Source organism: Vidua chalybeata, chromosome 7 (genome assembly GCF_026979565.1).
Source record: "Vidua chalybeata isolate OUT-0048 chromosome 7, bVidCha1 merged haplotype, whole genome shotgun sequence".
Lineage (NCBI taxonomy): Eukaryota > Metazoa > Chordata > Aves > Passeriformes > Viduidae > Vidua > Vidua chalybeata.
The window spans coordinates 466639-490858 of NC_071536.1; the positions used below are offsets into that span (position 1 = coordinate 466639).

At 50.7% G+C, this 24220-nt stretch overlaps 3 protein-coding genes across 5 annotated transcripts; 2 read left to right on the plus strand and 1 right to left on the minus strand.

Annotated features, from left to right (window-relative positions):
* Nucleotides 1-2641: 2641 nt before the first annotated feature.
* On the plus strand, nt 2642-8607 carry LOC128790870 (maestro heat-like repeat-containing protein family member 6). The gene is made up of 15 exons (XM_053948026.1): nt 2642-3174; nt 3473-3537; nt 3652-4278; nt 4464-4612; nt 4870-5017; nt 5221-5411; nt 5497-5634; nt 5905-6019; nt 6191-6328; nt 6561-6737; nt 6868-7023; nt 7183-7284; nt 7654-7756; nt 7839-7895; nt 8189-8607. The coding sequence occupies exons 1-15, from the start codon at nt 3057-3059 to the stop codon at nt 8323-8325; spliced, it is 2421 nt and encodes an 806-aa protein (XP_053804001.1). The 5' UTR covers nt 2642-3056; the 3' UTR covers nt 8326-8607.
* A 1539-nt stretch (nt 8608-10146) lies between these two features.
* On the minus strand, nt 10147-23171 carry LOC128790872 (endogenous retrovirus group 3 member 1 Env polyprotein-like). 3 transcript variants are annotated; one of them, XM_053948029.1, is made up of 2 exons: nt 22983-23171; nt 10147-12787 (listed from the first exon to the last, which is right to left on the minus strand). In XM_053948029.1, exon 2 carries the CDS (start codon nt 11626-11628, stop codon nt 10705-10707), a length of 924 nt encoding a protein of 307 aa, XP_053804004.1. In that variant the 5' UTR covers nt 11629-12787; nt 22983-23171; the 3' UTR covers nt 10147-10704. The 3 variants fall into 3 exon arrangements, with proteins under 3 accessions (XP_053804004.1, XP_053804003.1, XP_053804005.1); XM_053948028.1 differs by lacking the exon at nt 22983-23171 and adding an exon at nt 18487-18872; XM_053948030.1 differs by lacking the exon at nt 22983-23171 and adding an exon at nt 18426-18473.
* Nucleotides 19635-24020, plus strand: LOC128790871 (maestro heat-like repeat-containing protein family member 6). Its single transcript, XM_053948027.1, has 12 exons — nt 19635-19805; nt 20063-20210; nt 20414-20604; nt 20690-20827; nt 21098-21212; nt 21384-21521; nt 21754-21930; nt 22056-22211; nt 22360-22461; nt 22823-22925; nt 23200-23256; nt 23531-24020. Exons 1-12 carry the CDS (start codon nt 19657-19659, stop codon nt 23671-23673), a joined length of 1617 nt encoding a protein of 538 aa, XP_053804002.1. The 5' UTR covers nt 19635-19656; the 3' UTR covers nt 23674-24020.
* The last annotated feature ends 200 nt before the right edge of the window (nt 24021-24220 follow it).

Below are 24220 nucleotides of genomic sequence, written 5' to 3' on the forward strand. Positions count from 1 at the left end.
CACCTGCAGCAGGATGTGTTACCCCCCTTTGGACAGAGGTGTGAGCAGAACCATCTCTGTCCCGCTGTGAGCCCCAAAGCTCTCTCTGGGCGCTGTGAATTCAAAGGCCTTTACACACACATTTCACATCTTCCCTGGCTGCTGTTGTCCCAGACTGGAAAAAGCAAGATGTATTCTATTTGCCATCTGTATGGCACTTGTCTTGTGTTAAATGGGCACTTGTTCCTTATCTCTTCCACAATCAATCCTTCCTTATGGGGAGACATCTGCTGATAAGGGGCCATTGAGTGTCACTGCATGACTGATAAGAACTCTCACATCCCACTGGGAGAGGCTCTGGCCAGAGGGAGGAGCCAAGCAATCCTACCTGCATGTATAGGCTTGAAATTCTGGCTCAGGAGCACAGCTTTTTTGCGCTGGATTTTCCCAGAGGAACAGCTGCCTCTTCCACTGCCTTTTCAGAGGAAGACTGCACCCTTTTCTACAAGATCACTTCTCCAAAAGAACCACACCTGACACTCCAGGAGGACTGCAGCCACAATTCCAATTGCACTGCTACCAACAACCTGACCAACAGGGTGTCAGGTTGTATTCTGACTCTGTCAGAATGTGTTGTTTTAGTTCACTGCACTGTTTATTTTATCTTTTCATTTCTTCCCTAATAAAGAACTGTTATTCCTGCTCCCATATTTTTGCCCAAGAGCCCCCCTTAATTTCAAACTTCTAACAATTCAGAGGGAACAGGTCTACCTTTTTCCATTTCAGAGGAGGCTCCTGCCTTCCTTAGCAGATACCTGTCTTTCCAAACCAAGACATCTGTGTTTCAACTCTCTGCAATATGCATTTGCCACCTGCTTGGTGGGAGCCGCTGTGGCCCAGAGCCAGCCCAGAGTGGGCTGGGTGGGCCAGGCAGCGTGGAGAGTCTTGGCTGATCTTGGTGTGCTCCTGGCCTCAGAAAGGCTTGGAAGGTTTGCCTCCCCAAGTGTCCTGCTCATTGGCTCTCCCTGTGCATCTTGGAGAGCACAAGGTAGGCATTTCTGGCAGCTGGGCATCAGCAGGCCTTAAAATGGGGGCGTGTTGTGGAGCGAGCCCAGCTGAGATACCCTGAGAGGAGCCCAGTGCTCCTTGCTCCTCTCTGCTGACACGGGAGCGTCTGTCTGCTTTCGGGACGGCCCTGGCTGTGTCAGGGGTGCTATGTGGACACGAGACAGCTGGTCCTGTCCCGCTGGGTCCCAGCAGTGCCTGGCAGCAGTCCTGCATCCACGTCAGGATGCTGGCCCAGAGAGGCCCTGGAAGCTGAGGCAGCTGACTTTAAGCTTTTGCAGATACATGCAGGGGATGGCCAACAGTGTTCCCTCAGGATACTGCAGTCCTGAGGGGCCTCCCCAGAGCTGCCTGATGCCGCCCACTCCTTGCGGCACCAGTTGCTTTCCTCTGGAATGCTCTACCTCCCCCGAGAGTGAAGGGGGAGCTGGAGAAAGAGCTTGCCAGGCTGCTCTCCATCCTTTCCCAGCAGCCCTGGCTGAGTGGAGAAGTCCGAGCTGAGCGCAGATGTGCCAATGGAACAGCCGTGCACAGGAAGGCTCGGTGGGAAGGATGAGCCAGGGTCCATAGGCCTGGCAGCCTGAGCTTGCTGCCAGGGAAGACCTTGGAGCAGATGCTCCCGAGTGCCATCCCAAAGCACGTGCAGGGAACCAGGGGGTCTGCTGGACGGTGGGAAAGCTCTGCGGAGGGACGGGGACAGCTGGGGCTCCTGGTGGGCTGTTGAGGGCTTCTCTGCGGGTGTTTGCAGGGGGTTGGTGTTGGGGAGCGTGTTGGGGAAGGAGTTGTCTGCAAGGTGAGAGGTCTAGGCTGGAATTTGAGTCAGCTTGAAGGCAGCATCTGTGGTTTGGCACAGCTTTACTTATGGAGGCCAGAAGGAATATCTGTGACTATTTCTCTTCATGGTCCTGATTCTCTTGCAGGGAACAAGATGGGAGAGCTGTACTTTATTGGCCACTTAGATATCTGTACTGAGGGAGGACGAGCCCTTTGTCCATCTACTCATTTGTCTGGGCTACTTTTGTAAGACTGAGTGGACTTTCATTCCTTGAGAGCTTTTATTCCTTAAGAGAATTGTGATATTATCATCGAAAACCATTTGCACACCAAAGAATGGCCTTCTTTTGCTTCTGTATAGTGCTATGTTTCAGAATTGACTTCCAATGGAATGTGTTAAGGCAAATGAGTTGCTGCTTTTAGATGGGAACAAACTTCCAAATCATTCACATTCTCCGGCAATCGCTATTGATTTGAGAAGTTTGCAAATTTTGGAACTACTTGAGTTGTGTAATGAGAAGTAAAGCCTTCCGGAATTGAGGAGTCTTAAATGCCCTGATACCACAGAGCAGGGCAGGGTTTGCTGATGGTTTGAGTTGTTCCTAAAGATCCTGTTGGGCTGCCTTAGACACTTAGGGCCAGAGATTCCTTCCAACCTGGGCCACTTTGGGTGGGGCTGGGGGTGGCCCCAGGGCAGGTGGCAGTGTGTGCAAGGGCCCTTTGTGACACGCTGCAGCACGGTCACCATGTCATGGAAGGGGCCGGGGTGTCCAAGGGCCCTCCCTTTGTGACGCGTGGTGACATAGGAGCTGGCGGTGACAAGAGCACGCCACAGTGCTCGGAGCAGGCGACGGGACAGGACAGGACAGAGCGGTGCTGTGAGGAGCCCCCGCACAGCGCGCTCCTTCGTGTCTGACCCGGAGCTTTTCCGAGGCGTTATTCCTGCAGGTGACCTCGTGGCAGGACTGCGGGACTTGGCAGCCCGTGGCCTTCCCGAGGCTTTTCTTTTGCAGGTGCCCGCAAGGCCAGACTGAGGAAATTGGTGACCACAAGCCTTACGAGGAGTCTCCTGTCATTGTGGCAGGAGCCCTCAAGACCAGAGTGCAGGACTTGCTGTCCTGCAGCCGTCCTGAGGTTTCTCTGCCTCAGATGCCTTCAAGGCACAACGACGCGACTTGTTGACTCAGAACTTCACCCTGCCATCTTCCTTCAAGGTGGCCTCAAGGCCAGACTCTGGCATGGCAGCCAGATTTCTCAGTGTGTTTAAAGTGATCAGGGGGAAAAAAAAGAAAGACCCTGGAGCTGACCCAGCACAAGAGCATGAAGAAGCGGAGCAGTTCCAGACACTGCAGGATGGTGAGTGGCAGAGCTGGGCCACAGGGCTGATGACTGCAGCCAGCTTGGCTCCATCCCATCCCATCCCATCCCATCCCATCCCATCCCATCCCATCCCATCCCATCCCATCTCATCCCCCCCACTGGGGACAGGCCCATGGACAGGACGGAGGAGGGGCTGGGCAGACACCCTGCAGTGGCCGTGCTCCATCCCCTGGGACATCCCGGGGCTCTCCCTGCCTGGGGAGCGCAGGGCTGGGCTGTGTTCTCCGGCCTCTCCCGCAGCCCCTCAGCTCTGGCTGCGCTCACTCTTTGCCAGATGCAGCCCTGGACCGGACACAAGAGCAGGAACCCGCCCGTGGCCGCTTCCGCAAAAGCCTGAAGGTACCAGCAGCCATCCCCACATGGGCTGGGCCTGCTGTCACTGCTCAGCCCAGCACCATGCTTGGAGCACTCCATGGAACATCCCAGGCTTCCCTGTCCTTTCTTCTCCTGCAGATGTTCCGGCAGTTCCTGCGCATTCAGCGTAGAAAGACTGGCAGCACAGCAGCTGCGGGCGCAGCCGAGCCTGACTCGGGGCTGACTGAGCTCCAGGCAGAGCCTGATGGCAGCCCAGGTTCAGCTGAGTGCTCAGAAGACTCTGAGACCTCAGAAACTGAAACCTGGGCAAAGGCTCTTCTCACGCCAATGACTGAGGACGTGGCCATCACAAACCACGACAAGGAAGAGACTCAGGGCATCACAACTACTGACACCAGCCCAGATTCACTGGAGCACTCAGAAGACTCTGAGGTTGCAATGAATGATCACAGGGCAAAGGCTGACATGGCACTGACTGAGGATGTGGCCATCAGAAACACCAAAACCAGAGAGACTAAGGGCATCACAACTACTGACACCAACCCAGATTCAATGGAGCACTTAGAAGACTCTGAGGCTGCAATGAACGATCACAGGGCAAAGGCTGACATGGCACTGACTGAGGATGTGGCCATCACAAACGCCAACACCGCAGAGACTCAGGGCCTTGCAAATACTGACACCACGCCCACTCCCACTCTGAGTCAGGAACTCATATTCGACTGTTTCAAGGAGCCTTGTGTTTCTTCTCACCAGCAGCAGCAGGTAAGCAGCCTGGGTCCACACCTGGAGGCCTCCCAGGATGGTGTGTCCCCTCAAGCCATGGTCTCTGGGCCCCCTCAGCCTTTGAGGCCACCCACAGTGTGGTGGGAACAGAAGCACTTCTTGGGGGAAGCTGGGGAAGTTGTTCCTTTGGACAGCGCTCCAAGTCTCCCCCATGTCTCCTCCAGGTGCCAGCCAAGGTGGAGAACATCCACCAGAGTCTCATGTCCCACGTCTCTGTGGATGCCAGGCTGCAAACGGACATTGTGAGGCTGGCAGAAGAACACCCTGCTGACGTGGTGCTGACCCTCCTGCGCTGTGCCCCAACATGTGACAGGTACGGGGCCCACGAGCCTTGAGAGCTCAGGGCTCAGCAGCCTTTAGGGCCCGTGGCCCTGCACAGCCTGTCCAATGGTCTCTGCCAGACAGGCAGAGAGGCCCAGGACCCTCAGGCCCCTCTGTTTCCTGAGCCTGCTGCCAATGCTCCCCCCCTGCCCTTCAGGGCACCAGGCCTCTGTCACCTGGGTCCCCACAGCTACGCAGGGCATGGTGCTGTGACTGAGATGCCCCTGACACAGAGCTGCCATCCCACAGAGCTGCTGCAATGATGTGGAGAGCCATAGGCTCATCGGGACCAGCACTGGAGAATGCGCTGCCAACACTGCTCTGTGTGATGGAGGACTGGCCTCTGCACAGAATGTGCACCTCCGATGGGGACAACAAGGACCTTTTTGCCCTGGCTGTGAGTTTCTGGGCCTTTGCTCAGCCCCAGGTTGCCTCTCCAGCAGCTCTCCATCCTCTCCATGCCTCAGGCGCTGGGCTGAAACCTGGCCTAGGGGCAGGCTCAGGGGGCAGCAGGCCCGCTGCTCCCCCTGAGCCTGCCCTTGGGCCCTGCCCCATGGACACCTCGGCACTGAGCGCTGCCTTGGGCTGCTTCTTTTGCAGGCAACTCTGGTGATCTGGCTGATTGTCCAAGTGCCTGAGTGCCACAAGGCGATCATCCTTTATTCCTCCCGCCTGTTTGTGGCTCTGCTCTTCCATGTTGTCATCACCACACAGCAGATGCCACCAGAGGAAGTTGATAATTTCTGGAGTGCATGCCAGGAGAAACACCGCCTTCCCAGCAAGCCCAACAGGTCCCAACAGTCCTCCTGTCCTTCCCATGCCCTTGTGGCCAGCGCCAGTGCTCCCAGTGTGACCTGGGCTTTCCTCTGCACACAGGTTTGCAGTGCAGGCCATGAAGGCTCTGCTCTGCCGACTGCAGTGTGACCATGTGGTGGTGGCTATGGAGCGCAAGCGTGGCTGGGACACGCTGCTTTGTGCTCACACCCAGCACTATGCCGTGGGTCTGCTGGCCAGGTGAGACCCTCTTCTGCCCACTGCCCCCAGCATTTGTGCCCTGTGCCCCACACAGTCCCTGTGCTCATGGGCCAGTGGGCCTCTTCAGCGGGAGACAGCCAAGAAGACTGGAAAAGGCTGGGAGAGGAGGGTGCCCAGAAGGGGCTGCCTCTCCAAGTGCTCACATCCCCTCCAGGGATGCTGGGGAAAGACCAGAGCTCTGTGAGTCAGTGTTGTGAGAGGTTTGGTCTCCCCACCTCAGGGCTTTGGTGTCTTTTTCCCCCCTGCCAGGGAGATGCTCCGTGGTTTGATCCCTTTGTGTTCTCGCATCGCACTCCACTTGCTCCGGCAGCTCAGCAGGGAGGAGCCGTGCTGGGATCTGCCTGCCCTGGCATTCCTTGTGGAGGTGAGCCTGTTGGCCAGCGCTGCCTCGCTGAGCTGCCTCCCAGCTCTCTGCCCTCTTGTAGCCACAGCTGCCAGGACAGTGCCCACACCCTGTGCTGCTGCCTGGGCCCAGCCCTGTGCGCTTCTGGGCTCCTGCCGGCCGGGTCCCCTGTCACTGCCCTGCGCCTTTCAGGTCCTCGAGTGCCTGGACACGACTAAATGTGGTGACAGCATGCTGGAGATTATGTCAAGGCACCTGCAGAGCGAGTGCAGGGAGCGGCGTCGCCTGGCACTCAGAGGCCTCGTGGTGCTCAGCAAGGATCCCTCGATGGTGAGAAGGGGGCAACGGCTGAAGCTGTGCCCGGCAAAGCAGCCCCTTGGTCTGGCAGGGCTTCAGGAGCTGAGGCAGCTGCTCCCAGCTCTCCTGCCTCACCTGCCCCAGTGCTTTGGGACAGGCCTTTGGCCTGTGGGCCCTGCAGCAGCAGGGTGGGGTTGCAGTGCCAGGGTGCTGCTGGCCGTGCAGCCGTCCATGGCTTCCCAGCACAGCCTTGTGTTCCACCCAGGCCAGAAGAATGTGCAGCGTGTCTCAAAGCCTTCTGGAGCTGTTGGGGGATGAAGATAGAGAGGTGGTCAGCATGAGCCTCCATGTGTTCACCAATGTGCTCCAGCACAAAGACATCCTGGTATCCAGCACCACCGCCCCAAAGCTGGCTGAGGCACTCCTGCTGCTCTTTGAGCATGTAAGGCTCTGTGTCCACACCCATGGGCACAGACTGCCCAGATAACCTTTTCCCTTATGGATTTTCATACGTTGTCTCAAGTAAGCCTGGAATAATTGGTGTTAAAATCTTATCCTCCTCTTTTCTAAAGGACAACAGCCATGTGCAGTTGCTCTCCATTCAACTCATGCACAAGATGATGGACTTGGTAGTGGATGAGGGAAAAAAGCCCATGAAGAAGATTCTGAGTCAGGGCTTGCTCCCACTTTTCTTGTATTGCCATGTTGAGAACTGGCAAGTGGCAAAGGTGAGGTTTTCTGTGATGCCGGTGGATCTCTGAGAGGGGCCTCGGCTGCCTCCTGCCCTGGCGCCTGGTGGGCTGCAGCCTCCTCCAGGCCTTGGCACAGGGACACAGGTCTTGTGGCCTGGGCTGTGGGGCCATCTCTGGCTCTCTGCTGCTCTCCAGGCCTCTCGGGAAACGCTACTTCGTGTGTCCAAGTTTTTGAAGAGGTGGGATCTTGAACAGCTGGTGGAGAAGGAGCAGCTGTCAAAGTTTGCCGAGGTCCTGGTAAGGACGGCCTGGAAGGCCCAGGCTCAGCCTGGAGAAGCCCCATGGGCACGGTGCTCAGTGTCTGGCAGCTCAGGCTGGCAGCTGTGCCCCTGCCCGCTGCTGCAGCCAGAGGCCGCGCGGGCTCTTCTCCAGGCTCCTGTGGGCCCCAGCCGGGTGCCGATGGAGCCCCGGCCCGGCGGGGCTGCAGGGTGGCACGGCGGCTCCCCGGGCAGCAGCCGGCCCTCTGCCCCCTCCAGAGCCCGGCGCCAGCGGCTGCTGGCCGGGCCTCAGGGCTGTGCGGGCAGGGGAGGCCTGGGCTGGGCGCAGGGAGCACCCGGCCCAGGGGCGGAGACCGCGCCAACCCTTCCCTCCTGCCGCTCTCTCCAGCTGGCAGAGGACAGGAGCCGAGCGGCTGAGCACCTGCGCCGGGCCCGGCCCTACCTGCAGAGCCCACAGGAGCCCCTGCAAGAGGCGGCCATCAGGTTCATGGGTGAGCCACGAGCCCAGGCTCCCTCCCTGTCCTGCCACAGCAGGATCTGGGCCACGGTCCATAACAGGCTCTGTGTTCCTAGTGACCGCCGGGCGGTACTTGAGGAAGCAGCAGGAAGAGACCCAGTTTATCTACAAGGGTGAGGGCTGACAGCGGGGGCTGGTGGGAGAGGTGCGATGCCTGGGCAGGGAGCTGCAATCCCTGTCCTTGCTGTGGTGGGCTTTGCTCCTTGTGTGGATGAGAGGTGGCGTGGGCAGAGCACAGAGAGATTTCAGGGTCTCGGAGGGGCGGACTCATGGCAGGCTGATCCAGTTGACACCCCCTTTTCTTGTGGCCATGGCTAGAGCTGGGTGGGATGGACCTCGCAGGAAGGTCTGCTAGGATTCCCACAGATCCTGGCTCTAACCAGGGCTCTGTCCCTCTCTCTTCCAGCCCTTCAAGCCCTGTGGAGAGATGACAGTCCTTCCCAGACAAACATAGTAGTTCAAGATACATTCAGTGAAAGAGCTGCAGAAGTGGCTCAGAAGAACCAGTGTCTGCATCAGGCCTCCAAATGCCATGGAAGATGAGACTACCTTGAGACCAGAAGAGACCAGCTGGAGCTCCAGGCACAGCTGATGATTGGCACAGCTGACCCTGTGGGAAACCTGCAGGGCTTCAGCCCTCTCCCTGCTTATAGATAGCTCCTTCCCTCCAGCCCTCAGACACTGCCCATCCCCTTTTTTCCCCTCCACTCTCCCTCCCTGATGACAGCTCTTTCCCTCTAGCCCTCAGATCCTGCCGATCCCATTTTTCCCTCCTACCCCATCCCTTTGGTTTGTCTTCTATTAATAAATTGTTTGGCTTTTTCACTTTGCCTGCATCTCTGTGGAGATGAAGTGACGCAAATCCCGAGCCCTTGGACACATAGGCCCCTGCTGCCGTTCTCTTCCATGCCGTGTTTTGTGCACACGCGCAGAGCAACGAGGGCAGATCAGGCTGGAAAGGTGCCTGTGCTGAAGGTGCAGTTCCACAACACTGTGGAGTTGCAGATCTTGCTGAGCACACGGAAGGCCGGCAGTGGGACAAGGAGCCTGTGTGTCAGGGACCGAAATCGTGTCTAAGGCCCTGCCATTCTTGGTCTGCTGTTGTGCACATCAGGCAGGTAATGAAGAACAGACAATGAAGGAAACCTTATTGTGAAGTTGCTGTGAATTTGACCCTTAAAAGAAGCAATGGGTTGGTCAATCGATGGGAAGTTAACCTGTGAAAGAGGAACAATAGACAATGGAGCTGTGCTTGGCATGGAAGTGGTATCACAAGCCATTGCGGCTCATCTCAGGCGCTGGCCAAGCGTGAGATGACGTCAGAACTGGAAAGACTCCACTCCAGAGGAGGAGACATCAGGCCTGCTTCTGGGGTGGAGGGACGAAAAGGCCAAAATGCACGTCCTTTTGATGCAGGGGATGCCCTGAAGGTGGGTGGCCTGTCTGCCCCTCCCACTGGAGCACAGTGGTGAGCCCAGCTGAGGGGAGCCCAGTGCTCCTTGCTCCTCTCTGCTGACACGGGAGCGTCTGTCTGCTTTCGGGACGGCCCTGGCTGTGTCAGGGGTGCTATGTGGACACGAGACAGCTGGTCCTGTCCCGCTGGGTCCCAGCAGTGCCTGGCAGCAGTTCTGCATCCATGTCAGGATGATGGCCCAGAGAGGCCCTGGAAGCTGAGGCAGCTGATTTTTAGCTTTTGCAGGTGCCTACAGGTCAAGGCCAATGGTGTTCCCTCAGGATACTGCAGTCCTGAGGGGCCTCCCTAATTCAAAGTAATCAGCAGACAAATGCATTGTCGGCCAAAAGCCCTTTTATTGATCCGGGGGGAGGGCATGGGGCTGCACCCCACTAACATGCTTCTCTGCCATGTATGAATTTTAGTGCATTTATGGAGGAATTGTATCAAAAATACCATCCATCTTTACCCTGCTGCGGTGATTCGATAGGCAGGGGGTTAGAAATACATTCTGTCAGATTCCTGTCCTCGAAGCTAATGCCCAGCCGCTGTCCAGGAGCAGTGTCCATGCCCTAAAGCAGCACTTCCTCCTCATGGTTTCCCTGCACAGGGCTGATTCCGTACTTGCCCTTAGTTCTTCTGGTAGACTCTGTCTAAAGCTTTTTGTCAAGTCACTCTCCTGTCAGGTTTGGCCCTCGAGTTTTTCCTTATGCTAACTGGTGCTAAGTAGTTATGTATATCTGTGCTAAGTACTCGTTTACTTCTGTGCTTATGTCAAGCAAAGGCCTTGTTTCATTCTCCCCTTCTCTTTATCCTGATGCAAATTCTTTTGCAAGATCCTCTCCATAGTCCACAGTACATGTTGCAAACAGGCTTAGAAGGAAACTTTAAAGTAACAAAAAGGAGGCATGTTGATTAAAAAAGTAAGCTTCTTTATTACAAAATGAACAACTGGCCGCAAAAGCCTCAGGCAAGTCCAGATACTGTTTCAACAGCTTAGTAATTGTAACCTAGGGGTGTTTTCAGGGAAAGCGGCTCCCAGGAAAGACGCGGGAGTTAGACACCCCAGGCCTTTTCAAGTCTCTCTCTTGTCTCCTGATTGGGGCGCTCAGGATCTGTGCTGTGACAGGTCTATTTCTCCATTGCTGATTGACTTATAAGTTGGTGCAGTCTTGGCCAATCATTTTGGAATTCTCACCTCCCATTGGCTGGTCTCTCTTCCAATCTTGATTTAAGTTGTGGTTGTGTTCTATGACAGAATACTCCTGAAAGTTTCTCTGCCCCTGCACAAAGATTGGCAACCCATCACCTCCCTGGTTCCACTCCCCCTTTATACATGAACCACACTACTGGGTTTTCATAGAACTAATCACACTTTGTTACTGGTATTAACAACATTTAACTTGTATTAACAACATTTACCTTGTATTAACAACATTTAACCATTGTTAACTACGTTCCCCAAAGGTTTAAATTTTATTTTTGTTCATAACAATCCCCCCTCTAATTCTTTGATCGGGCTTGGCCCGCATCAGCCTTAACTTATCAAACTGGATTTCATACTTTTGGTAAAATTCTCTTAACTTCTGGTATTTCTCATACATCTCTTTTGCGCTCTCTGTTCCTTTTCTGTCTTGGTTTTCTTTCATCAGCATAATTTTCTCATCTGTTAACCCTTCAAGAGAAGTCTGGACAATGTTATTAATCATTCTGATAAGACAAGGTATTAAACAAGGAAGGAAAATTAAATTTATGAGTCCCCCCCCCAACCCCCCTCCCCCTATAAGCAGTATCTTTTTCCACCATTCTCCATTCCAGATGTTATCCCACCAATTAGCTTTTATCAATGGGGTCCATCGTTGTACTGGTACATGTGCGAGTTTTCTAATCCTGGTGGTTACATTTTTAATTAGGTCCCCATGATTGTCAATTTCTAGACAACATTCAGATGAATTAAACTTTCCACATACCCCTTCTTCTTCGGCCAGCAGGTAGTCCAAGGCTAGCCGGTTCTGATATATGGCAGTCCTCATCTGGCGGCTCTGTACTGATAACAAGTCTAAAACTAAAGCTGTCTCATTAGAAACTATTCCTAGAAGTGCTTGTAACCTTATAATTGTGTTCAACATGTAAATGGGGGTTCTATACCCCCATGCACCGTCCTGTGCCCAGGTGGCAGGGCCGTAGGTTTCAATAATTCTCTCTGGGGGCCACTCTTCGTCTCCCCAGCTCTGGGTTCCTCCAATTAGATATCTCTTTTGACGTTTTAATTCATCATAGAGGGGTACCCCTAAATCTGGATGGTCATCTTTTGGAAGTAAAAAGAATGACACTCTTATTACACCTAATGTACAACTGCCCTTCCAGTCTTTTGGTAGCATCACATATGCCATCTTTCCACAAATCCAAAACAATCCTTTTGGGCCTTTCCAGAATTTTAGTGATCTGGTATTTCTAACTTCATTTTTGTTCCAAAATTTAGACAACCAGGGTTCGTCTTGAAATAGATTTGGTTCTTTAGCTAGACACTCCTACAATTGTTCTCTTTGTATAAATGAACAGTTTGAGCCTGGCTTTTGTTTTTGTGCCCAATACAGATGTTTACTCTGGGGAATCCACCACTCATGGGTATCATTAGTAGTTAGATACCTTTTACAAGACAGTTCACCTACATAGGAAAGAAAGTTCAGTCCTTTTCTCCATATACATTCTTCCCCGATTACCTCGGACTTTAAGTTCCAAACTTCTTCCGCATTTTGGACGTCTGGTTTTCGATCTCTATCTAGGTTTTTCATTGCTTTTAGAGTTTCTTGAGGGCTGAGCGCGATTCCTTCCCAGGGCCATATTTCTGACCTCCTGGTATCCCCACATATCCAGCATATATTCGATACGTTGAACTCATGGCTAATTCTTTCTACTAGATCTGAAAACAAATTCTTTCCATTCGGTAATTTTGTTTCTACCCCTGGTTTATTCACCCTTTTTATTTCTTTTTCTTTTTTTAAGTCCAATCCTTTTCCATTAAGTCCAAACCTTATTCCCTGGTTTCTTGTCAGTGCAGAACCATTTCTCCCTTGTAGGGCATTCCCCCACTAGTTTCTGTTTAGGGGTCCCTTCATTTTCAAATAGCCAATAGGTTTTTCCATCTTCTACACAGGTTTGTAATTGTGACAAGTCAACACACTCAGGGTTAAGATTAGTGTGGAATCTGAGAACTGCGCTTCGCGCATTTCCGGTATAGACAGCATGATAGCACTTATCACAGGAGTTTGGTGAGCTCTCCTGGAGACTCACAGTCGTTATTGCTATCAACCCCCATAGGGGTCCAGTACAGGTTACTCTCTTGATTCTCATGGTCCTTAGTCAGCTTTGGATGGTAAGAGCACTGTCACCTGATCTGGGCTTGCCCCCTGTGCTTACCGGTTCTTACCGGTGTCCACGTCTCACTCCACTCTTTCCCTGTGTTGACTTGTTATTTTTTTCCGTTTTAGGGTCAGATCACTACAGTGGTGGGAGAATGCTCTATCTTATGGAGACTTCTTGTCACTGATTCTGTAATGAGAAATACCAGAAATTGTAATTAGTTGCCATTAGTTGAATGTTTTACTTTTACTTTTTAAAATCAAAGAGATGCTTTTCTAACTTCAATAAATATTTTCAATAGTAACATTTTAATAAATATGACAATAAATATTCATATAATTCTTTATCTTAACTTTTACACTAATACTGGATTTAAATAGGATATTAAATAACAGGTTGATAAACAATATCTTTAAATAACAGTTCATAAATTACAACATTAGAACAACACTTATAAAAACAAGAGGTGCTGCTTGATGTTAGTCAAATTTCCCATAGTCTATTCTGTGGGAGCCGGAACTGGACTTTTGACCCTGGTATCATGGGTCCACCCTTTCTCTTGTGTTCTTTTTGCAGTTTTGGTAGTCAATGAAACTTGGTACGGGCCTTCCCATCTGGGGGTTAACGGCTGTTCTTTCCACGATCTAATTAATACCCAATCTCCTGCTGGATATTTATGGATTTTAAAATCAATAGGAGTACTTTGGGGGAGATATCATTTTCTTCTTAACTCTTCTAATGTTTTTGCAATTGTTTTTAGGTGAATTTTCACATCTTTATCTCCTTCGTATGTCCCCATGCAATGTGAGGTGGTCAAAAATGGGAGTCCAAACATCAATTCATAAGGGGAAATACCCACATCAGATCTAGGCTTTGTTCTCACTCTCATCAGGGCTAATGGGAGGCATTTGATCCAATTAATTTTTGTTTCATCTACTAGCTTGGCAAGTGTAATTTTCAGGGTCTGGTTAGCTCGCTCTACTCTTCCTGAGCTTTGGGGCCTCCAAGGAGTATGCAACTTCCAAGTCATACCAAGGGTTTTGATTACATTTTGTAAAATTCTAGCAGTAAAATGAGGCCCTCTGTCTGAATCTATTGTATTCACTATACCATAACGTGGGATAATTTGTTCAAGTAGAATTTTACTAACAGCTCCGCAGTTGCTTTTACTGTTGGAAAAGCCTCTATCCAATGGGTAAGGTGATCGATGATAACTAATAAATATCTAAACCTCTGTACCTGAGGAAATTCAGTGAAGTCAATTTGTATATCCTGAAAAGGCCTTTTAGGTAATTCTCTTCCCCCTACAGGTACTTTCTCCATTATTTTATTGTTTCTTTTCTGACAAGTCATACAATCCTTTGTTACAGCTTTTCCTAGCCCAAATAACCCAATGCGCACATATGTTCTTAAGAAGTGATCACACAGTGCTTGAGTTCTCCAATGCGTAGAGGCATGCAGAATTTCCAGGATTTTCCGAGATAGATTTTTATTCAATACTTGCCTCCCATCAGGCATTGTCCATTTCCCAAATTCATCCTTAACGCCCCCTTGTTTTTGCAATTCTTCTTGCTCTCGTTCTGTGAATATTGGAATCTCTTCCCCATCTATTACTCTTAGGTTTTCTATTTTAAGTAGCTGCTCTTCTTTTCCTAAAGCTGCCCCTTTAGCTGTCTGATCCGCTAAATTATTTCCGAGTATTTCTATTGATGTCCCCCTTTGATGTCCTTTAACATGTACTACTGCGACTTGTAATGGATCTTTTAGTGCTTTTAATATTTCTTTTATCAATTCTTCATGAATTAACATTTTACCTTTAGACTTTATGAACCCTCTTTCCTATCAAATCTAACTGAATGTGTGAACAACTCCATAAGCATACTTAGAATCAGTATCGATAGTTCCTTTATTGTATTTCAACCAAATTAGACCTCTTACTAGGGCATACAATTCACAGCACTGAGCTGACCATTTCGTTGGCAATTTTCCTTTCTCTATTACTTTCATCGTTTCCACATCTATGACTGCGCAACCTGACATCCTTTTCCCTTCGACAATTCGAGAAGAGCCATCTACAAATAACACTTCCCCTTCTAATAAAGGTAATTCTTGTAGATCTTTTCTTGCTTTAGTTTGCAGATCAATTAATTCTTCACAACAATGTTCAAGGTGGCCTTCTGATTTCCCATATAAAAATTGTGCAGGGTTTTGCACTTTTGTAGTTGTAAGTTCTATGTTATCAATATTAGTGAGTACTTCATTTCATATTTCAGTAATCGACTGTCCGTAATCCACTGACTAGCTTTCTTGCTTAATATTAATTCTATATCATGGGGGATATGTACCTTAATTTTACCTCCACAAGTTAGTTGATAACTTTCCTCAATTCGAGTCACAGTAGCGGCCCCTGACTGTAGGCAGGTGGGCCAGCCTCTCACCACAGGGTCTAACAATTTAGATAGATACGCAACCGGTTTCCTTTCTCAGCACCACTCTTGCACTAATACACCATTAAACAATTCCTTCATCTACATTTACAAACAGTTCAAAAGGTTTTTCCAAATTTGGCAAACTTAAAACCGGAGCTTTCATCAGTCTTTCCTTCAATGCCATTAATTTCCCCTCATCTGCTTCAGTCCATTCAAAAGTCCTGGTCTCAACCAATTGATCGTATGAAAATTTAACTAACTGGGTGTGTCCATCAATCCAGGATTTACAGTACCCAACTAAAGCTAATAATTTTCGTACATCCCCTTTTGTCTTTGGGGAGGGCAGGGATAGGATTCCCTCAATTCTACTCATTGCTAATTTCTTATAACCTTTCCCAATTAAAAGTCCTAAATATTTTACTTCTTGCTCTACAAATTGGAGCTTTTTTCCTTGACGCCTTTAACCCCTTTTTTTCCCAGAAAATTTAAAAGTCTTATGGTAGTTTCTCATATTAGTTCCTTTTGCTCCCCTGAAATTAATAGATCATCCACGTATTGTAAAATCTGGCTATTCTCTTTTGGCTCAAATTGCTCTAATAACCCTTCCAGTGCTTGTCCAAACAAATTTGGTGATTCAGTAAACCCTTGGGGCAATCTCATCCATTGATATTGTTGTTTTCTCCCTGTGTTCTCATCATACCATTCAAAAGCAAACCACCCCCTACTTTCCTCTGCTAATGGGCACGCCCAAAATACATCTTTAAGAGCTATCACACTAAACCAGGAATGTTCTGGTGGTTTTTTATTCAACAGAGTGTAAGGGTCGGGCACTACTGGATATCTGGCTACAGTTTGCTTATTGACCTCTCTTAGATCCTGTACTAATCGCTATCTTCCATCCGGTTTCTTAACTGGTAAAATTGGTGTATTGTGGGGTGACATGCACGGCTCTAATACCCCATCTTGAATCAATCCTTTTATTACGGGACTTAACCCCTGTTTTCCTTCAGCTGAGATGGGATATTGACGGACTTGAATGGCTGTAGTTCCGGGTTTCATTTTTATCTCTATCGGTGGTATGTCTAATAAACCTCAACCACCCTCTTCTGCCCACACCTGGGAATCTATTTCTTTCTCGTCTTCTCTATTTAATCTCATAATTGTTGCTACCATCTTCCCTTCTTTCGGAACTACCCCATCCCCATCTTTATTTGTAAATCACGGCCGAGTAAGTTACAGTTCAACTTAGGCATAAATAGTGAATCAACACATCCTTCCCTTGAATTTCCTCTCACTATTACTTGTTTAATTACAGGTACTTCAAATGGACTGTTGCTTGCCCCTCTTACTTTACAAGTTGCTCTACTAAGTTTGCTCCTTCTGGTATCTTAAAAACACATGACCTATCAGCTCCTGTATCTACTAAAAATTCAAATTCTTCTCTCTGAGGGCCTACTTCTCAATTTATCGAGGGCTCTGCTTTTAAATCTTTTACTGCCCTCAGAGAATAGAGCCCTTGACATCCCTAATCTTCTCCTTCTCCAACTCCTGTCTCAGTTTCTCTGTATAATTTCTGGCCCTTTACGAGCTGCTTACAATATTTCTTAACGTGACCCCCTTTACCGCAGTAAAAGCAGTCTGGTTTTTCAAATTCTCCTCTTTGGTCTGGTTTTCTCTCCTTTGAACCATACCAAGGCCAGTAAACTGACCCTTCTTGAAGAGCCTCCTTTGGCCATATCTCGACCCAATACTGTATCATCTTTATTTTATCTAATTCCTTAAACTTCTCATCACTTTCCCATTTTTCAATCATTTCTCCTAAAGGGCTACTGGGTGGAATTTCTTTCAGCTTACCCTTCTCAGTCCTTCCCCTACGGGAGTTCTTACTAGTACACTGCCCCATTTTGTAAATGAACCGGACAACTAACTAACCTAGCAACCAGTAACTCAAATGAGCTCATGAAAGGATCTACACTTATATGAAATAGGTCAATTGAAATAACTCTTAACAAAATAAACTGATAAAGCAATTGGAACCTTGATTGGTCAAAAATAAATTCTATCCAAAATATTGAATACAACAATCTAAATTAACGTAATGAATACGAGCTTGAATAATCAAGTGATTGAAATCAAACAAAAAATTAAAGTATTGGCATTTAATTAAAACATTTGAAATAAATAATTAAAATAAAATAATTTAATTAAAGTAAAAATGATCAGAATTAAATTAATTGGAATCACAAAATGAGAATTGTGTAATTGCAATAAAGAAACAATTGGAATAAAACAATTAAATTTCAATAAAATGATTGGAAATAAGCAATCAGACTAGCACATGATCATTTAATTTTAAGTATTGTATCTAACAAAATAATGGAATTAACAATTTTTTAAATTAAAACAATTGAATTAAATAATTAATAAATTGAAACAAAGCAATTGAAATAAAACAACTGAAATAAAACAACTGGAATGAAACAATTGGAATGAAACAATTGCAATAAAACAACCAGAATAAAACAACTGGAATAAAAAAAATTGGAATAACAATTTCTAATCCAGGTCAGGTTTAAATAAGACTAATTGAAAAACAAATATTTGAAATAGAATGAAATAATTAAAACAATTACTTAAAATAATTGGTGAATTGAAGTAAAAAAATTGAAATAAGATATTGAAAAAAATTGAAATAAAACAATTAGAACAAAATAATTGAAATAACAACATTCAATCGCGGTTCAGATTTAAATGAGAATAATTCAAAATCAAATAATTGAAATAGAATGAAATAATTAATAGATTTGAAGCAGAATGATGGAAATTAAAGAATTAAAATCACAATTGTATCAACTTTAAAATTAAAACAATTGAATAAAATAATTAATAACTTGAAATTAAAAAATGGAATAAAACAACTGAAATAAAACAATTGGAATAACAATTTCTAATCCAGTTCAGGTTTAAATAACTGAAAATCAAATAATTGAAATAGAATGAAATAATTAGTAGATTTGAAGCAGAATGACTGAAATTAAATAATTGGAATCACAATTGTCAACTTTAAATAAAATGATTAAATTGAATGATTGAAATTAAATAATGAAATTTGACAAAACTTTGTAGAGTAAAACAATCAAATAAAATAATTGATAAATTGAAATTAAATGATTAAAATGTAGAATCTAAATAAAACATTACCAGTAGAACACCAAATGAATCTAACAGAAACAATTAAATAAATCAATCTGAATAGATTACAATAAAAAGATCAATCTATATATAACTAGTAATAATCCAAAATACCAAATTGGAATTCTTGTAATTGAGATTAATAAAATGAACAAACTTAATGAAATAATAAAAAAAAAAAACAATCTATAGAGACAAAAACTCACAGAGGTAGGGCTTCTATCCCCTGTTGCTCTCTGCTAATTGTATATCCTGATTTTCACTGACCTGCTCCTACAAAGCCACTCCCATCTGTGAGGGATGATTGGGGGGCGTAGGCATATATAAGAACCGATGAATTCCTACTCCTTTTCCCAGTTTATAAGATTGTGGTTTTGAAAGGGATAACTTCTGCTGGTGACTTGTGGCTCCACTAATATTCAAAACTTTACCAGGACCAATTTTTTCCAACTCTATATTTAATACAGAATGTGTTGCACCTGCATTCACCAGACATTTCATTTTCCTCATCTTTTCCCCCAGTTCTATTTTGACCAGAGCGTTTTCTGGGGGGATGCCCGCCAGCCAGCCCGTGCATTGATTCTTTGCCAGATGCAGCCCTGGACCGGACACAAGAGCAGGAACCCGCCCGTGGCCGCTTCCGCAAAAGCCTGAAGGTACCAGCAGCCATCCCCACATGGGCTGGGCCTGCTGTCACTGCTCAGCCCAGCACCACGCTTGGAGCACTCCATGGAACATCCCAGGCTTCCCTGTCCTTTCTTCTCCTGCAGATGTTCCGGCAGTTCCTGCGCATTCGGCATAGAAAGACCGGCAGCACAGCAGCTGAGGGCAGAGCCGAGCCTGACTCGGGGCTGACCGAGCTCCAGGCAGAGCCTGATGGCAACACAGATTTGGCTGAGCACTCAGAAGACTCTGAGACCTCAGAGACTGAAACCTAGGCAAAGGCTCTTCTCACGTCAATGACTGAGGACGTGGCCATCACAAACCACGACAAGGAAGAGACTCAGGGCGTCACAACTACTGACACCAGCCCAGATTCACTGGAGCACTCAGAAGACTCTGAGGTTGCAATGAATGATCACAGGGCAAAGGCTGACATGGCACTGACTGAGGATGTGGCCATCACAAACGCCAACACCGCAGAGACTCAGGGCCTTGCAAATACTGACACCACGCCCACTCCCACTCTGAGTCAGGAACTCATATTCGACTATTTCAAGGAGCCTTGTGTTTCTTCTCACCAGCAGCAGCAGGTAAGCAGCCTGGGTCCACACCTGGAGGCCTCCGAGGATGGTGTGTCCCCTCAAGCCATGGTCTCTGGGCCCCCTCAGCCTTTGAGGCCAGCACAGTGTGGTGGGAACAGAAGCATTTCTTGGGGGAAGCTGGGGAAGTTGTTCCTTTGGACAGCGCTCCAAGTCTCCCCCATGTCTCCTCCAGATGCCAGCCAAGGTGGAGAACATCCACCAGAGTCTCATGTCCCACGTCTCTGTGGATGCCAGGCTGCAAACGGACATTGTGAGGCTGGCAGAAGAACACCCTGCTGACGTGGTGCTGACCTTCCTGCGCTGTGCCCCAACGTGTGACAGGTACGGGGCCCACGAGCCTTGAGAGCTCAGGGCTCAGCAGCCTTTAGGGCCCGTGGCCCTGCACAGCCTGTCCAATGGTCTCTGCCAGACAGGCAGAGAGGCCCAGGACCCTCAGGCCCCTCTGTTTCCTGAGCCTGCTGCCAATGCTCCCCCCCTGCCCTTCAGGGCACCAGGCCTCTGTCACCTGGGCCCCCACAGCTGCACAGGGCATGGTGCTGTGACTGAGATGCCCCTGACACAGAGCTGCCATCCCACAGAGCTGCTGCAATGATGTGGAGAGCCATAGGCTCATCAGGACCAGCACTGGAGAAAGTGCTGCCAACACTGCTCTGTGTGATGGAGGACTGGCCTCTGCACAGAATGTGCACCTCCGATGGGGACAACAAGGACCTTTTTGCCCTGGCTGTGAGTTTCTGGGCCTTTGCTCAGCCCCAGGTCGCCTCTCCAGCAGCTCTCCATCCTCTCCATGCCTCAGGCGCTGGGCTGAAACCTGGCCTAGGGGCAGGCTCAGGGGGCAGCAGGCCCGCTGCTCCCCCTGAGCCTGCCCTTGGGCCCTGCCCCATGGACACCTCGGCACTGAGCGCTGCCTTGGGCTGCTTCTTTTGCAGGCAACTCTGGTGATCTGGCTGATTGTCCAAGTGCCTGAGTGCCACGAGACCATCGTCCTTTATTCCTCCCGCCTGTTTGTGGCTCTGCTCTTCCATGTTGTCATCACCACACAGCAGATGCCACCAGAGGAAGTTGATAACTTCTGGAGAGCATGCAGGGAGGAACACCGCCTTCCCAGCAAGCCCAACAGGTCCCAACAGTCCTCCTGTCCTTCCCATGCCCTTGTGGCCAGCGCCAGTGCTCCCAGTGTGACCTGGGCTTTCCTCTGCACACAGGTTTGCAGTGCAGGCCATGAAGGCTCTGCTCTGCCGACTGCAGTGTGACCATGTGGTGGTGGCTATGGAGCGCAAGCGTGGCTGGGACACGCTGCTTTGTGCTCACACCCAGCACTATGCCGTGGGTCTGCTGGCCAGGTGAGACCCTCTTCTGCCCACTGCCCCCAGCATTTGTGCCCTGTGCCCCACACAGTCCCTGTGCTCATGGGCCAGTGGGCCTCTTCAGCGGGAGACAGCCAAGAAGACTGGAAAAGGCTGGGAGAGGAGGGTGCCCAGAAGGGGCTGCCTCTCCAAGTGCTCACATCCCCTCCAGGGATGCTGGGGAAAGACCAGAGCTCTGTGAGTCAGTGTTGTGAGAGGTTTGGTCTCCCCACCTCAGGGCTTTGGTGTCTTTTTCCCCCCTGCCAGGGAGATGCTCCGTGGTTTGATCCCTTTGTGTTCTCGCATCGCACTCCACTTGCTCCGGCAGCTCAGCAGGGAGGAGCCGTGCTGGGATCTGCCTGCCCTGGCATTCCTTGTGGAGGTGAGCCTGTTGGCCAGCGCTGCCTCGCTGAGCTGCCTCCCAGCTCTCTGCCCTCTTGTAGCCACAGCTGCCAGGACAGTGCCCACACCCTGTGCTGCTGCCTGGGCCCAGCCCTGTGCGCTTCTGGGCTCCTGCCGGCCGGGTCCCCTGTCACTGCCCTGTGCCTTTCAGGTCCTCGAGTGCCTGGACACGACTAAATGTGGTGACAGCATGCTGGAGATTATGTCAAGGCACCTGCAGAGCGAGTGCAGGGAGCGGCATCGCCTGGCACTCAGAGGCCTCGTGGTGCCCAGCAAGGATCCCTCGATGGTGAGAAGGGGGCAACGGCTGAAGCTGCGCCGGGCAAAGCAGCCCCTTGGTCTGGCAGGGCTTCAGGAGCTGAGGCAGCTGCTCCCAGCTCTCCTGCCTCACCTGCCCCAGTGCTTTGGGACAGGCCTTTGGCCTGTGGGCCCTGCAGCAGCAGGGTGGGGTTGCAGTGCCAGGGCGCTGCTGGCCGTGCAGCCGTCCATGGCTTCCCAGCACAGCCTTGTGTTCCACCCAGGCCAGAAGAATGTGCAGCGTGTCTCAAAGCCTTCTGGAGCTGTTGGGGGATGGAGATAGAGAGGTGGTCAGCATGAGCCTCCATGTGTTCACCAATGTGCTCCAGCACAAAGACATCCTGGTATCCAGCACCACCGCCCCAAAGCTGGCTGAGGCACTCCTGCTGCTCTTTGATCACGTAAGGTTCTGCATCCTGAGCCACAGGCATCGGGTGCTTCCCAGAAACTTTGTGCCCTGTGGATTTTCAGGCCTTTGCCCAGGTGGGCCTGGAGTAGCTGGTGTAGGTCTTTTCCTTTCCTCTAGGACAACAGCCATGTGCAGTTGCTCTCCATTCAACTCTTCTGTAAGGTGATGGACTTGGTAGTGGATGAGGGAAAAAAGCCCCTGGAGACAATTGTGAACAAGAGCCTGGACACACTTTTCATCTACTGTCATGATGACAACTGGCACGTGGCAAAGGTGAGCATTTCTATGATGCTGGGAGGGGGCTCGGCTGCCTCCTGCCCTGGCGCCTGGCGGGCTGCAGCCTCCTCCAGGCCTTGGCACAGGGGCACAGGTCTTGTGGCCTGGGCTGTGGGGCCATCTCTGGCTCTCTGCTGCTCTCCAGGCCTCTCAGGAAACGCTGCATTGGGTGGCCAAGTACCTGAACAGGAGGGCTCTCGAACAAGTGGTGGAGAAGGAGCAGCTGTCAAAGTTTGCTGAGGTCCTGGTAAGGACGGCCTGGAAGGCCCAGGCTCAGCCTGGAGAAGCCCCATGGGCACAGTGCTCAGTGTGTGGGCTGGCAGCTGTGCCCCTGCCCGCTGCTGCAGCCAGAGGCCGCGCGGGCTCTTCTCCAGACTCCCGTGGGTCCCAGCCGGGTGCCGATGGAGCCCCAGCTCGGCGGAGCTGCGGGGCGGCACGGCGGCTCACCGGGCAGCAGCCGGCCCTCTGCCCCCTCCAGAGCCCGGCGCCAGCGGCTGCTGGCCGGGCCTCAGGGCTGTGCGGGCAGGGGAGGCCTGGGCTGGGCGCAGGGAGCGCCCGGCCCAGGGGCGGAGCCCGCGCCAACCCTTCCCTCCTGCTGCTCTCTCCAGCTGGCAGAGGACAGGAGCCGAGCGGCCGAGCACCTGCGCCGGGCCCGGCCCTACCTGCAGAGCCCACAGGAGCCCCTGCGAGAGGCGGCCGTCAGGTTCATGGGTGAGCCACAAGCCCGGGCTCCCTCCCCGCCCCGCCGCAGCTCGGCCCCAGCCCCACCTGCTGCCCCGGCAGCGCCATCCGGGCCCGGCGCCGTGGAGCCCCGCCTGGCCTGGGCGCTGCTGCAGCCCTCCGGCAGCCGTGCCCTTGGGTTGGCAGCGTGCGGCAAGGGCCCGGGCTGAGCCCTGCCGGGCCAGGAGGCCGTGTGACCACAGGGCTGGCAGCGCCGCTGGCAGGGAGCTGTGCCGCTGGGCCGTGACAGGCTCTGTGTTCGCAGGGATGGCCGAGCGCAGCTCGAGGGGGCAGCAGGGAGAGCTCCAGCTGATCTGCAATGGTGAGTGAGGGCAGCGGGCTGACAGCGGGGGCTGGCGGGGGCAGCTGCGAGCCCTGTCCCGGCTGCAGTGGGCTCTGCTCCCGGTGCGCACCAGGGAGGCTGTGGGCAGAGCACACAGAGATTTCAGGCACACGTCTGGGAGACATGGCAAGTACCTCCCAGCTGATTCCAATGTCTCCTACTCCCTTCTGGGTGGGATGGCCCTGTTCAGAAGGACTCCTAGCATTCCCACAGATCCGGGATCTCACCATGTCTCTGTTGCTGTCTCTTCCAGCCCTTCAAGCCCGGAGGCAGGATGCCAGCCCGTCATGCTCTAACCTGGAAAATCAAGCCCAGTTTCCTCAAAGACCTAAAGAATTAGGCACACCTTCTGGATCCAGTGAACCAGTGTCCCAAGAACACACCCGGAGACATTGAAGAGGACATCACCTCTCAGTGCTGCTGGAACTCCTGGCATAGGGCACAGTTCTTGTGGCTTCAGCACTCTCCCTGCCTGTAGATAGCTCCCTCCCTCTAGATAGCTCCCTTCCTCCAGCCCCCAGACACTGCCCATCACCTTTTTTTCTCTCCACATGTCCTCCTTTTTGATAGCTCTGCCTCACCAGCCCTCAGTCTATCCATCACCTTTTCTTCCCCTCCACTCTCCCTCCCTGTTGACAGCTCCCTACCTCCAGCCCTCAGACCCTGCCCATCCCCTCTTTTCCCCTCCCCTCTCGTCTCTTTGTTTCATCTTCCATTAATAAACGGTTTGGCTTCTTCCCTTTGCCTGCATCTCTGTGGAGATGAAGCGACGCAAATCCTGAGCCCAGGGACACACGGGCCCCTGCTGCCGTTCTCTTCCACGCCATGTTTTGGGCGCACACACAGAGCAACGAGGGCAGATCCGGCTGAAAAGGTGCCTGTGCTGAAGGTGCAGTTCCACAACACTGTGGAGTTGCAGATCTTGCTGAGCACCCTGGAGCCC

Coding starts and splice junctions, on each gene's coding strand:
- LOC128790872 (XM_053948029.1), bottom strand. CDS start 11,628: ATGGCATATGTGATGCTACCAAAAGACTGGAAGGGCAGTTGTACATTA.
- LOC128790871 (XM_053948027.1), top strand. CDS start 19,657: ATGCCAGCCAAGGTGGAGAACATCCACCAGAGTCTCATGTCCCACGTC. Junction 21,522..21,753: donor CCAGCAAGGATCCCTCGATG/GTGAGAAGGGGG, acceptor TGTTCCACCCAG/GCCAGAAGAATGTGCAGCGT. Junction 21,931..22,055: donor TCCTGCTGCTCTTTGATCAC/GTAAGGTTCTGC, acceptor CCTTTCCTCTAG/GACAACAGCCATGTGCAGTT.
- LOC128790870 (XM_053948026.1), top strand. CDS start 3,057: ATGGCAGCCAGATTTCTCAGTGTGTTTAAAGTGATCAGGGGGAAAAAA. Junction 6,329..6,560: donor TCAGCAAGGATCCCTCGATG/GTGAGAAGGGGG, acceptor TGTTCCACCCAG/GCCAGAAGAATGTGCAGCGT. Junction 6,738..6,867: donor TCCTGCTGCTCTTTGAGCAT/GTAAGGCTCTGT, acceptor TCTTTTCTAAAG/GACAACAGCCATGTGCAGTT.